Source organism: Caloenas nicobarica, chromosome 19 (assembly GCF_036013445.1).
Source record: "Caloenas nicobarica isolate bCalNic1 chromosome 19, bCalNic1.hap1, whole genome shotgun sequence".
In the NCBI taxonomy this organism is placed as follows: domain Eukaryota; kingdom Metazoa; phylum Chordata; class Aves; order Columbiformes; family Columbidae; genus Caloenas; species Caloenas nicobarica.
The window spans coordinates 7,778,073-7,792,597 of NC_088263.1; the positions used below are offsets into that span (position 1 = coordinate 7,778,073).

The window sequence follows — 14,525 nt, forward strand, 5'->3', positions numbered from 1 at the left end:
CACCTACCTCCCCTCCCAGCACAGCTTTAACCAGGACCACCACCCTGGGAACAGACAAAGAACAAAAGCTGCTCCTCTGAACATGCCAACACACAAATTCAATGAAATCATCGGAATGGTTTCTAGCTGAGATATTTTACGGTTTCATCTGAACACCAAAATTATGCCAGAATGGAAAGCCTGCAACAATCGGTGCTTTTCCTGTCCTCTCCTCAGGCTTATAGAGAAAATAAATCACTGTAAACAGGGAAGTTCTGTTGCTTTCTATCCTACAGGTGCTTCTCAGTGATGGGTACCAGCACTGATGCACCTCGTGTTTGACCAAGACGCTGAACCCAGGTGTTCAACTGTGACCCTTGCACCAAGATGACATCCTTGCTTTTTCCCATCCCAAAGCCTCGAAGTTTAAACTCGGGATGTTCCAGTTGCAGAATGGAGGACACGGGCTCCTCTTACTGGCAAAGGACACAGAGTCAGATGAGAGAAAAGGCACAAGAGCATCTCCTGGGAGAGACAGGACTTGAGGCTGAGAGAGGGAGGAGAGGAGCAGCAGGGAAGGCAAATCCAAACCCAGTCCAAGTCTCACTCACAGGTAGCTTTACACAGAAGTTCCACAGTGCCCTTATGTCCACACCAAACACAGAAATTTCAAGCTGCGGGGCAGCAAGGCCCCTACCATTCACCACAATTAAGACAAGAAAGCAAACCTGACCAAAGCTAATGACGGTGCACCCAAACGAAGCTGCGGTTTCACCAAACATTGCCAAGAGCCGATCTCCCCACCCCAAGGAACTGCACAGGCAGCTCCCCCAGCCACGACCCCCAAAACACACACCACGTACCTCAAAGCAGAAGGGGACACATTCATGAGCGGTTCCAAACCCAAACCTATCAGGTTCTGCTTGAGTTGAGTGCTGCAGAAGGTTAACACCAGCTCGGAGCCCACCTAGAGCTGCCAGAGCACAGATAAGGGCAGAATTTGGTTCCTGCTGACCCAGCTACAATTCAACCACATTTCACACATTGGCCTTCAAGTTCATTAGGAGTAAACTCGGCTTAGCTTCAGGTGTGTGGCTATTATCACTTTCTTAACAATCTCCTCCTCTTGCTTTCCCTAATCACACAAATAATCCAGAGCTATTTGCTAAAAGATGGTGAAGCTGAAAGAAAGAGCCATTCTATTTTTTTTTTAAAATTACATTATCCATCATAACCATTTGTAACCCTACATGCCCAGTTAATTCAGACGGCAATGAGATCGCCTGATGTCTCTCACCGATATGCTGTTGGCTTTTTTTTCCTATTATTATGAATTTGCCAATAGTCCCTATTAATTCATACATGACAGTCAGCCAGGAGAAGGTCATATATTTTCCACTCATGAACAAGATCAGTTCTTCCCAAATTCACACTCTGCATCACTCTCTCTGAGTCATTTTCATCCTCAGGGGTTTCTTTTCAGTTTAAATTGACATTTGCCTTAAACCCAATTGCTCTTTCAAACAGTCCTCATAACAAAATCAGGTAGGCTTTGTTGTTATTTTATCTTTATCGAATAAACGTTAAAAACTTCTCTCTGCAAAAATATGGTTAATTTTTTACCGGAGCCTTTTGAACATTTTTAGTGTTCAAAAAAGTATTGCAGTAAAATTAGCACGTTTGGTACTTGCCTGGGAGGAAATAATAATTTTGGCTCTCAGAAGTTACGTTCACTTCAGAAATTAAATACTTTTGGGTTGATTGCTCCCCTCCTACAGCCCTTAGTATGACTCACTACAGCCCAAAGCAGGTGCCCTCAATTCTGTATTCACAAAGTGAGTATTATCTTCATTTGGTTATACTCCCTTTGCAACGCTTTTGCCCTTCTGGCACCTGCAATTGCCACTGGATTTGAACACTTTCTGGTCCTGCGTTAAAACAACGTGCGTGGGTCAGGGGTGGATTGCTCTTCCTCAGCTGGGCACACCTGGGGCCACACTGCATCCCAGTTCTGCGATGATAAACAAGAAAAAAGGCAAATGGGAAAAGCAAGAAGTGAAATTAGCTTGGGACGTACTCAGAAAAGGCCCAGACAAAGCAGGGAGGGCCCCGAAAGCCGGGGTTACTATGGCAAGTGTCAGCAAGAGTCTGCAAAGGCTTCAGTGTTCGGAGAGGTGAGACATTTCATACACACTCTGCATTAGATAATTAAGTATGACAATACGCTGCAGGCAAGGAGAAGTTTGGAGATTGCTGGATTCCACGCTGGCTCTTTCCCACTGTGACGTTTGTTCCCAAACTCAGGAGTTTCAACAGGGAGTTTTGTGCCCACGAGCTCTGCCCCAAAGGGACCGTGTGTCATTGCACAGCAGAGCTCTCCACAATCCTACCACATGCACCGGAATCGGGGAGACTCCTTACAAGCTGGCAACATCTGACTAACGATCGGTGGCCAGAGGTAGGACTTGCACAAAGGACAGGAGAGAAGGTGAGAGCAACGTGGGCATGTCACCCAAAACAGGAGCAGAAGTGACCCCCTGTATAATGACAGGGGGAAGGGCGGCCGCCTCACTCCTCTGGAACATGCTCCTAGAACCAACCCCTCCTCTGCCCCGACTATTCCTCTGGTTAAAAATAAGCAAGCAAACCGATTGTGGAGTGTTTCTGCAGGCCTTTTAAACGGGAACGCATCTCCTGTCTGAGTAGACTCATCTCACTTTGTGTTATACACACACATCACATTTCTCTGAAAACCATATTTAACCTTTTTTATTTTTCTTGCAAAAACCACCTTAGAAACACGGCGCATCTTCAGGAAGCCACATTCACTTGCAGCAGTGCAACAGGACACGTCTGGATTCGATTCCATTTGGACCTATGGAACGAGGGGGAGGAGGCCAAGATCCCCAGGATCCCTCCCATATTCGCCTGATAAATTGCAACACTCCTCAGTCGATTTGGCAGGTCACCCCGGCCCCCGGCTGAGGTGCTCGAGCAGGTTTTGCAGCCAATGACTGGAAGGACCTGGCTTATGTTGGAATCTGCTGGTTGCCAGGTTTCCTCTGTTTTTTCTTCCTCTTGACCTTGGATACACCAGTGTCTATCCCACTGGAATACTCAGATCGCAGGATCTCAGCAAGGCGGTGTTTTCTGTGGGTCTTCTTGAGAAGGTCAGACCTGGGCAGAGGGAAGAGAAGAGGAATTCAGAATTAGATTTCCTTCTCTCTGAAATGCTGCTAGGTGGGTTACTTATTTTACAGCTGTGGAAAGTGACATTTGCGCATTAGCAGAAGAACAGCTTCTTTTTCTTGAGGCTTGATTTGAAATTCTGTCTCATGCAAAATTAGATATTGTTGTGACAGGTTTTCACAAAGGTGGCAAAATATCATGCCGTTTTTAAAAGCAAGCCTTTGTTCTGTACAAATGCTCTTGCAGGGGTGGCGGGGAGAAGGAGGGAAGGTTGTGCGCTGAAGGCTGATGAATTAGGTGACACAGCAGTTTGAAAATTATTATAATAATAAAAAGACTTAACAGCCTTAAGACATCGAACAATGGAAACATTTTATAAACAGAGTTTGAATCCAGAGCTTGAAAACACAAAAAACCCAAACAAACAAGCAAGAAACCCCCAATGTCAGGAGTCTAAACCCAACAGACTTTTTTTCTTGCAGTGTCCTGCAGACATCACATGCACCTTCCAGCCTCCCTCTCCAGAGACTGGCTTTTGCAGAGGTAGCTGCATTCTGCCCGGCCACGAAACTCCAACATGGATCTCCCTGCAGCCCTAAACTGCCAGCTATAAATATAAAAACCCACTCAGCATTTTTTCACTGCAAGTTCTGCTACTGTCCTGCTCTGTGACCTTGGGCAAATATCACCCTCATCGCTGCCATCACCCTCCCTTGTTTAAACTGCGATCTCTTTGGTGCAAGACCCATCATTCCCTACCATGTTCTCCTGGCCCTGGGCACAACAGGGCACCCACAGCTATTGGTGTCTGCTCCATAATAAAGACCAGTCAAACAAGATGTGCTCAACCAGCCCAGCTCTACTCCAAAAACTTCGTAGTGCAGCTGTATCCTCCGCTCGGCCCCCTCCATCACTTGAGAAAAGTTTCTATCTGATACCTTCATTGTGTCTCCAAGCATTTACTACAGTAATTCGAGGGTTACCAAGCAACAGATCAGTTTACTTAACAACAGGGAACTATCTACTGCAAAAGGACAAGTAATCCACCAGTAGCTGTCGGGCTGAGTTTCAGCTCAGCAGGGAGGTTGTCCAACGCTTTATTATCAATCAGGTGAAATCACTGCCCAATTAGTAAATCAATACCCCCTGCTGTGGTGATCAGCTGTACACAGGAGAGCAAGGATACAGGGAAAAGGGACATTTTTCCCTTTAACTAGGGCCACAACAACAACAACAAAAATCAATGGGGCTGTGCTGTGGAACCTGTGCTGATGGCTGAGAGAAGAAAAGCTGCTGTCAAGGCCCCGTTTAACCACGAGATGGAAGCGCCACAGGCAAGAGGAAAAATGGACCAGGTCAGGAACCCTGGCCGGATTCTGATTCCTGTTGTAAACCTGTAAATTCCCCTCTCTGCTCAACTGGTGAAAGTCTCTGGGGCTCTGCCAGCGCAGTCCAGATAACATCAGTGAGGAAAGGTGCCCTGTGGTTATGAGACAAAGCCCAGGAGAACAGACAGACAGACACCTTGATACTCAATCTCTGAGCATCCTTGGGCAAGGTATTTAAACTCTTTGGCCTTTGTGTCCATTCTCGCACCCCATAACCCAGGACAACTGCATTTTCTCTGTTGGGAGGGCTGGTGTGATGTTAATTTAAGAGAACCGTGTGGTGATACTGGATACTATGGCAAAACGCTTCACAGAAAAGCTGTAAATGTAAGATGTATTTCCAACACAGGCAGAACCCATGTTCCCATCACTAGAAAAACACACGGATTGTCAGCATCTTTTTCTGTGATCTCGTGTCTAGATATCATGCTATATTGATCCCTAATGGGAACATGTTATTTTGACAACGGGCAGAGAAATCCCCAGCCCCTGAAATCCCTCCCTCCAAACACAACAGTGAGTATTTAGGTGGGGAACTACAAACCAGTGCAGCTAAGGGGAACTTAAGATTCACTAAGGACTGACCCATCCCAATGTGCTACAGCACCAAGGTTTCAGCAGGGCTTAAAGGAGAAAGAAATGTTCAAATGGATGAGAAAATAGCCACTTTTATTGGCTGGGGGAAAATGAGACAGGAATAGAGAAGTCATAACTCAGAAAATGAAACAGCTGCAACATGTGAGTTAGGAAGAACCTGTCCCAGAACAGAAGCTATTTGACTTCTCTGCGTTCCTGTGCAGCACACCGGCTGCTGAGTGCTGTCACATTTGACTGCCAGGCAGAAGCACCACTAAACTACGGCTCTCTTACACTAGATACAGGGTATCAGGGCTCCCATAAAAGACAAATGGGGATTGGGAAGTAGCCAGAGGAGCCAGCAGAGTTGTGGTACCTATACATGCATGGCTTCTTGGACATCATTTGATGTCTTGAAGATGCCTCTGCTAGTCTTTTTACCTAAACGGTGAGTGAGCTCATTCTTAGAAATATCTCCTTCAACTTGGCTGGCACTGCTGTCTGTTCCTTTGTCTTGAGCTGTGTGAAATGCTGGTGCAATGCAGTGCAGCAAGTGCAGTGACCTTCACCCAATTCGCAGCATCTGCAGCAGCCAAAGGCTCCCAAATTGCTCCAGCTGAGGAAGAAGGAGCACAAAGTTCTGACGCACAGTCCCAGAACTCACAGTGTGTCTTTGGAGGAGACAGGAGTAGGCTGTTTCATTTATCAGAAAACATTTCAACATGGATCGCACTATCAATCTGCCTGACAGCATCTCCAACAGCTCTTTGAAGTGGTGCCAGCAGCAGAGCTGGGTTACCTCTGGGCCAAGGCTGCTGCAACACCTGCTTTTTCTACTTATAGTGTTGGATGAACCATCTGCAGCCAATGCAACCCTGTTTGGGTTGGGTTTTGTGTTGTTTTATACAGAATTGGGGCAAGAAATTCATCAGCAATCCTATGCTGCTCTCGACAAGTCAACAGATGGCCAAGGTACTCTGTTATCAGCTGATGTGGACACCAGCTTGAGAAGATCAAGGAAAATTATTACCCGGTCTGAGCATCAAGTGCTGTTCCAGTACAGTCAGAGCAGAGCAGCCTTCATGCCAAGACACATTAAAGAGCAAAGCCCACCTTACATCTGCTGAAGTCAACTGTATTTCAGCTACACAGGAAGAGACAAAACCCCCCGGCTTCATTTTCACCACCATCCCTTGGCCTCCACCCTACGGAGAAAGGACGAAAGCACCACTGGGAGGCTGGGAACCTCCTCCCAGGATTCTCGCTTCTGTCAGGCTCTTAAAGGGCAGAATATATTTCAATTAGAGAGCGCTGATCATTTTTTGGTGCGCACCAAACAGCACAGAGGTTTTCCAGCTCCACGAGAAGCCCTATCCTTGCTCACAAACAGAGCAAAGGCTCTGTGCTGTGGCGGAACAGGACAGTGATAAAAGGCATTGCTGTACGCAGATAACAATCAGACGGATTTTACAACTATCAAACTTTCATTTCATAACAGGACTTTTTTTATAACATCATGATGTGGTAAGCAGGACTCATCTGTGTCCCTCAACTGCCTTCATGAAGAGTGGTGGCGATGTTTCCTTTCACAGCAGCCGCGTCTCTTACCCTAATTTTTTGCTCCATTTGCACTCCAGTGCATGAATCCCTGCTCTTACCTGAGCTCCAGTCTGGCTTTCTAGAGCAGACTGCCCAAACCAAGTGAAATTCCTCGTGGGCAGAATTCCAAACTTGCATTTCGACTAATTAAGTGATATTAGGAAAGCTGTAAACGGCACGCAAAAAACTGGCAGGCAAACCGCTTCTAATGATTAGACAATTGCTGTGCAGGGAGATCCAGCTGCAGCCTTGATTCGCAAGTGCTGTCAATAGAAGCATTAGTCTTTCTAAAATTGCCAATGCCAAGACATTCAAATGTGGAATCAAGGACCTGAGGTAGAAGGTAAAAGGCTTTTTGTGTTCACCCAAAGGAGACTGCTGCCCCATACAAAGGAGGACACACAGTTACAAGGTGTATTTCCCAGCAGGAGACTAATTCTATCTGACCACTAAATGCTGAAGAATGCATTAGCACAATAACCTCATTGTCAAAACCTTAAGGGCATGATGATATCCATATTCAGAGCAGTGGCAGTGTAATGATGTAAATCAATGCCTTCAAATAGAAGCACCCTGGACACCTTTTATTGATCCCATTTTAGCTAAGGGTTGGACTTGAGCTCTGAAGCATGAGAGGATTTTCACCTTGATTTTTATACTCACTTTTTGCACATGCTGTAGCAACTATGAATATACTTGATACTGATGCATAAATTCGATCTTTCCGAGCATTTCTGGCACCAGAGATATCCTGTAGCAATGAGTTCCACAGACTAACCTAAAGATTTATCTCTTTCTTCAATAATGGCTTGAATTCACAAACGAGGCAAATTAGGTTGCAACTCCTCATTACAGTGAAACCGCTTTGGGGACATACACCGGTCTTCAGAGTTCAAAAAGGAGAAAACAGACCATCAGTTGCCACAGAATGCCATAAAACACCACTGATCCAAAACGCAAAAGAACTGAGCAGCACAGGGATGTTCGGTGGAATGGCAACAGGCCTTTGGCATCTACATTGTGAAAGAGTCAGAAGACACGTCTTTCTGGCACAGCAGCTACTTTCTGTAAATGCTGCTTCTCTGCAGCAAAGGAAAGACAGTTAATCCCTCAATGGAAGTGGGATCAGCTTCCTTGCATCTCCCCTTCAGCAAAAGCACGAACCCAGACACTTACTAAGCTGATGTATTGTGACTTAATATACAGTATCTGGTTCACGTGCTCATTTCTTACCTAAGTACAACATTTCGACTTTCCAAAAAACCATGAGCAATTATTTTTCCATCTTCAGAGCAGGTTTTGCAAGAACCACTACGGTGAAGGGGACAGTTGGTTTGCACAAAGAGGTTTAAAAAATACATAGAAGTTTTATATGTGCATTCAGGAGAAGGCTGCTTCCACATTTCAGCACGGAACCATCCCACACCTGGCTGCTCTGTCTTGGGTCTCACCTTCCCCAAGCAGGGCTCTCTGAGGAGGCGCTAAGCACAAAAGGAGACTTCAAAAGAAATGAAAAGTCTCCTTTGTCCTCTTAAGGAAACATTTAATGATTGCCTTTTCCCCACTCTCAACCTGGACTGCCTCTTCTTTATTCTCTGGGCAGGTGCTGAGAGATGAGGCTTTAGTGAGCAGACTGAGTAAAAACAAGTATCGGATGTTCGGAGACAACGTGTAATATGACGACCAACACTTATGGTATCATGTGAGAAATATAATTTAAAAGATTGCTCTGTGACTGTACTGTTATAATTTCAAGCCTTGCATTTTATGATTAAAACCCATTTGTCTTCTAAATGGCAGGCTAAATTCTGCTTTTTGCTTTGTCAGTGTGAAATCAAAAGCAATTTTCTGTAAGTTAACAGCATTATCTTGATTTTATGCTAGTGGAGACTGAAGTTGAATCTATGTTCACTTTCTCTAAACTATCCTATAAATACTAATACATCTTCTCTCTCTTTTTTTTTTTCATTTTAAGCACACACAGAGAAAGTTGATTAGAAACAAGTTTCACAGCCAAGAACAATTGTTGCATGTCACAACTTTGGCTATTTCTGCAGGGTCTTAACTTTCCAGATGCTCCTGGATTTGAAATCTGGAGCTCGAGCCGTGACGAACTTGTACAAAGTCTGCCCACTTTCCCTGAGCTGCAATTATATGACCCACGAGCAAATGAGCTTTCGAATCACTCTCAGACCATTTGTTCTAACACCTCCACATCCCCCAACCCCACGCGTTCTGTGCATAAACTACCTGCTGTATCCTGAGCTTGCCTGTACTATAATGGGATGAAGACTTGGGGAGGAGGAACTCCATCTAAAAGAGGTTCATAACAAGGGAAAAAGTAGCTCTAACAGAGTAGCAACATTATAGGAACAGAGAGAGGCATTGTTGCAGGCCAAGTAATCCTGTGACACGCTACTGTCAGTCATAGCTCGACACCCTGCTGGGCCAGCAAGACATCAAAGCCCACCCCATACCATCTTACATGCTCTTTATCGGCTAATCAGGCTATTCTTCCAGAAATAAAGCTCCGTTAAATCCCCTGCTCACAGGGGCATTCCCATCCTGTTGCCCATCTGCTGGTGAGGGTCAGCTGAAGCAGGAGGCAGATCGGTGGCCCGTCCCTGGTGGCTTCTCAAGGCAGGACAATGCGGTCTCCAACTTTTTATTTTAAAATCCCTTCCCCTTGCACTTTTTTTTCCCCCAAGATATGTACATGTGCAAGAGATGTCACCAGCCCAGGAACAATTATGTGATTAGTGCTTTAATTGCACGGCTAACATTTGCTAACGGAGTTTGCAGCAACAGTTACACAGGAAGAGGCACAACTGATACCGATAAAAGAAAAAAAGATTTTCCTCCTTTGAATAATCTGAATAATTCCCACTCAAATGTTCAACCAAGCTGGTTTAATAAATCTAATTTTTGGGCTCTCCAAAGCCATTAGAAAAAGGGGAATGAAACAACAGCTCAGAAAGCAATGCAACCTAAGCCACGGCTCAACATGATTTAGTCTCTCAGGAAAAATCACACGCGACCTGCCCACAGCATGAGCCTTGGACTAGATGGTCTCCAAAGGTCCCTTCCAGCCCAAACATTCTATGGTTCCTGGAGCAAGCACAACCACCTTGAGGAGTAAAGCACACCACAGCTTGTCACATGTGGTATTCTTTGGCGCAGGTGCATCAAGTTGGCCTACCTTTTTGGTCTTGGTTTGGTTTTCTTCTTGGAGCCTGCAGTCGGAAGAGAAGTCAGGTTCTGGGGGGCATCCCTCAGGCCAAAGCTCTTGGCAATGTGACCCAGGTGGAGAGATTTGATGTGGAAGATGTGCTTGAGGTTCCTGGGATAGGTGGTGTAGGCACAAAGGAAAGACTGCAGTGCTGAGGGGGAAAGGAAAAAAAAAAAAGAATTCTGTTTGCTACTGCATTTTTATATATACATATACTTAAAGATTCAGCTGTTCCAGCTGAAAGGACGTTGGTCTCATCCTTTGGGACACCTTCTGGTCAGCAGCTGGTAGAAAAGGTTGGTATGTTAAAATCTGTGAAGGTTATTTAGTACTAGTACAATCCCAAAAGGAGAAGGTAGGAGGTGGAGAAGCGTCAGGAACTGAAACAAAGGTTTGCCTTTTGCAAGGATGCCCCTTCTGCCAGAAAGGGTGATGTTTGTAGCACAGCTCACAAGAAGAGTCATTGACATCAAATGGTAGGGGAGAGGGAACAGAGATACAGGGATGAAGACAGGGAAAGAGAAGCATGGAGATGGCACAGGAAGACTCCTCTGATATTACGGTCCCAGTAGCCCATGCATTTTTCACCAGTTACTAGCTAGTCCCTTATAAATATCTGAGAGCCAGATGGATTTCCTGACTCATCATCTCACTGAGAACAGAGCTCACCTTCTCAACAGGGAAAAATAATAGAATTGCGTGCAAATTTCCCTTCACGTCTTTATATTCCTGTAATGCCCTTCCCTCAGGGCTCATTGCTCTAAAGACGATCATCCACTAATACAAGCGCTACCACTGCTCCTCCACCTACCCGGAACATTAACTCCACCCAGGCTGTCCTCTCTGCTACGGGGAACAGAGGGACTTTTTGTAAAGAAACTCCACAGCTCAGAAAATGCCTCTTTTCAATCCTCTGCTCACTAAACCTCCTGTGTTCCCCCAGTCCTGATTCCAACCACCACCTGCATCTTCGTCTCCCCCAGCCCCTGACAGCAGCAAGCTCGAAACTCTCACCTCTCCTGCCCTTGCCTGTTGAGCCACCGGACCAGCAAGTTTGCCCACAGCTTACGTCTAATCTCTTGGCAGCAGCCGGAGATTGGAGTTTATGAACAGTAATAAAAATGTCATTTTAGCAGATCAGCTCCTGGAAGGACCCAGGGAATCCATCAAAGCTCTGTTTACTGAGCAAAGTGAACTCCTTTTCCCAATCGATAAGAAGAAAAGATTGAGTTTTTTCACACCTTCTTCCCAATTTCACAGCACTACTCTTTTACAGGCATCTGAACGTCAAGAGACCTGTGTTCTCCCAAAAAGAGAATGCTAAATTCCAAATACCCCATCTCGGTGTCTCATCTGAAGGCCACCCCTCTGAGGGCTTACAAACCAGCTCAAATGCTCTCAACCTCCCCTAGTCTGCTGCTTTCTTTTTCAACAAGTTATTGTCAAATTCACCTGCCATAAGAAGGTGTAACTCCTCAAAAGGAAGAATACGAACTTGTTCCAACTCTAAATCTGGTCCCGTTGGAGCCAATACAGCTGTACTTTTTGCTGTATTTGAAATGGTTGATACTAAAGATCCTGTTCTGATGAAGGCTGAGCTCACAGACCACAGTTCCTCAGGCAGGCAAGGCTGCTGGTACTAACTCCCCGGATCAGAGTTAGACAATCAAAGTGTCAAAAGCCGCCGTCTTCCCAAAGCCCCGACAGAAAACTGCAGGACTCGGGCTTGAGTCGGAGCGTGAAAAACCAGGGAGAGCTGCAAGACATGGACCCAAAGCTGAACTGACAGCGCAGCCGGACCAGCAGGTCGAAACCTCAGCTCGTGCAACTCTCACCTCTGAGGAGCTCAGAGCTGATAACGTTCATTACAGCACCCAGGAGATTGAAATGAAGACCTTTGCGGATGTGATTCTTTTTTAAATCTGTACTACCAGGTCTTTAGACTCTCAGTGTTGCCAGAGTCATGTTTTCTGGCTTTTATGTGCAATTATAGTGGCCTGATATTAAAAGCTTCCTTTTTTTTTTCTTTTAAAAGTTGAAATTATAAAATAATTTTGTGATCAAAGAGATAGAGCTTAAAAAAAACCAACTCAAAAAGACTGGTAACAACGCTGGTCAGGCCACAATTCACACAAAAGGTACCTCATCTTAATGCCACAGGAGCAAACTACCTGAGCTGTTACGGATTTTGTAACACCAACATGAATCTAAGGCAACATAGACTGGCCTGGGGTGGGATTCGGACTTGCACTCATGTAAGAGAGTGGATTTAGATTCGTCCTTTGCACTTGTGCAGCCCCACTTTTCTATAGGAAATGTAAGTTTGGAAAGCCAAAGGAAAAAAAAAAAAAGAGAGCTACATATGATGGAGGTTTGTTGTTTTTTTTAAACAGGGGACAAGAGGGTAATGAGATATGAAAGCAAGACAGGTGACATAACCTGTTCACTCTGCTCTCAGCTGGCAGCCTGTTCCCAGCGCCAGCCCCCGAGCGCACCGCTGGATAAACCCGTGTCGGCGTTTCGCCAGCGTACAGGGCGTGTGGGAACGGGAGGGAAACGGCACCAAAACTGCCACAGATCTGAGCATCGTGCCATAGCACTGGGCTCCTGGAACTCTGCTGTCCATATGCCGGTGTTGAGGATACAAAGGATGAGGCAAAACGCTCAACTATTGGCTATAAAAAAGGGAAACACAGAGGAGAAAAACAGGGTTTGCGTCTTTACTCTTTCTATAACCCCAATGGCATGAAGGATCAGAGTCTCCTGAGCTCTGTCTGTCCTCACAGCTCCAAAACAGAGTACGTGTCACCATGCAACCCTTCGGACCAGTCTTCCATCTCCCAAAAGAGGCTCCACACTTCATGAGATTCGTCCTTTGGGTAGCAGGGCCCAGCCGTACCCCTCCCCTCCTCCTCACCGCTGATCCATCCGTCCATCAAGTTTGAAGGGCAGCACCTTCACTGAACCATTTGATTTGCGTTTGGAAAACACGGGACCGAGAGGCAGAAGGAGAGAGCGGGCAGGGAGCCACTCGCCTTTTGAAGGCAGGCTGCAGTCGAAATGCTGCTTATTAACATTGACTAGGTCAGAAAATGGGGAAAAAGAGAAAAAGAGAGAGAAACAAATGCATCTCTGGCACAGTTTCCAATTGATTGTCTGCCATGAAAGCAAAAGCCAGCTGCCATGTTAATTATTCATGATGCTTGGCGCAGAGGGGAGGAAGAGGGGGTTTATGGAAGCCACTCAGCACTGGAAAATTTGCATATGTAGATAGCAGAGTAGGAAAAAGAGGTGGAGTGCTCCTGTATGAGATAAACGGGATGCACAACATTTTAGCATTTCCTGATATATTTTCTGTACTTCTTGTCTGTGGCTAAAGAAGTTATTAGTGCTGAGGCCAGCAACAAGTGTGCATGGAGAGTGTGTGTGCAGTGACATGCACTGTACAGAGAAAAAACACAGACGTTTCCGCATGTGACCATTCGTTGTTCTCCCTGTCAGAGTCATTTCAGGTTAGAAGTTTGCATGGGGCATAAAGAATCCCAGGGGAGCAACAAGCAGCTCATCCATATAGAATCAAGGATTTGATCATATTAGTCACATGCTTTGAGATTGTGGATTGAAAGTGCAGCTATAAGAGTAATTACAGCAGTCAAGTAGCACAACACAGCTGAAAATGGTGCAAGCAAGCCACTTGTGTAGCAAAGCCTCTGACACTTCCACTGTAGGGGAACGGTATTTTGAAACCCTGAGGAAAAACATCAGCACTGCAACTGTCAGAGGAGGTGAGAATCAGTGCAGTGATACACAGCGGCGGGGAAGAGAGCAAAGAGTGAAATGGTAGGATTTCAAATACCTCGCCCATCGATATGGCCGTGCATCATTAAAAGCACACAGAATAATTTGGGGTAAGCAGGTAGTTACAGTATGAGCTCTAGTTGTTCTGTTCACCTAACAAGTTAGTACAACATTCAGAAAAAAACCACGACTTTTGACTTCTCGAACAATCGCTTCTCACGATTCCAAACAATTTTAGTGCTGAACTTCTATCTTGAGAACGGCCTTCCCTTATCCAGTTTCTACGACAACATTGTACAGCTCAAAGGCCAATTTCCCCATTTGGTTTTGGACCCCATGGTATGTGATTTATGTAGTTTAGTACATACGGTACACTTGTACCACACCTGCACACACACGCATACAGCAGGTATATATGTAACGGTAAACAGAAGTGAAGTAGACCATTAAAATTTGTTTCATCAGGACCCCTTCCCATTCAAACCTGACTGAGACTGAGAAGCAGAAGGGAAGAGTTTCTTGTACTGCTCGGTGACAACTGCTGGGCATCCTGCTTGGCAAAGATGGGAGATCAAATCCCAGATCTGCGCCTAGCTACAATTATTATTTAAATCTACCCCAGTTTTGATTCTTCTTGCCTTTTGAGTAGCTGCCCTCTCTCTCATATTTCTCCCATCCCACAAAACAACCTCCGGTTTAAGATCCCTGAGTGTTCAGAGTTGCTCCCAAGGCAACCTGTCTTATAGGCTTCAAATTCATCCCTGGCG

The 14,525-nt window shown here is 45.5% G+C and overlaps 1 protein-coding gene across 2 annotated transcripts in view; it reads right to left on the reverse strand.

Moving 5' to 3' along the window:
• Nucleotides 1-2,731: 2,731 nt before the first annotated feature.
• The window catches only part of DDX31 (DEAD-box helicase 31), a 44,152-nt gene continuing 32,358 nt past the window's right edge, over nucleotides 2,732-14,525 (reverse strand). For both annotated transcript variants that reach the window (XM_065648421.1, XM_065648420.1), the window contains exons 19-20: nucleotides 9,931-10,111; nucleotides 2,732-3,156 (exon numbers count right to left, since the gene is read on the reverse strand). In XM_065648421.1, the coding sequence (XP_065504493.1) occupies nucleotides 3,009-3,156; nucleotides 9,931-10,111 (329 nt within the window). In that variant the 3' untranslated portion in view covers nucleotides 2,732-3,008. The remainder of the gene's footprint in view (nucleotides 3,157-9,930; nucleotides 10,112-14,525) is intronic.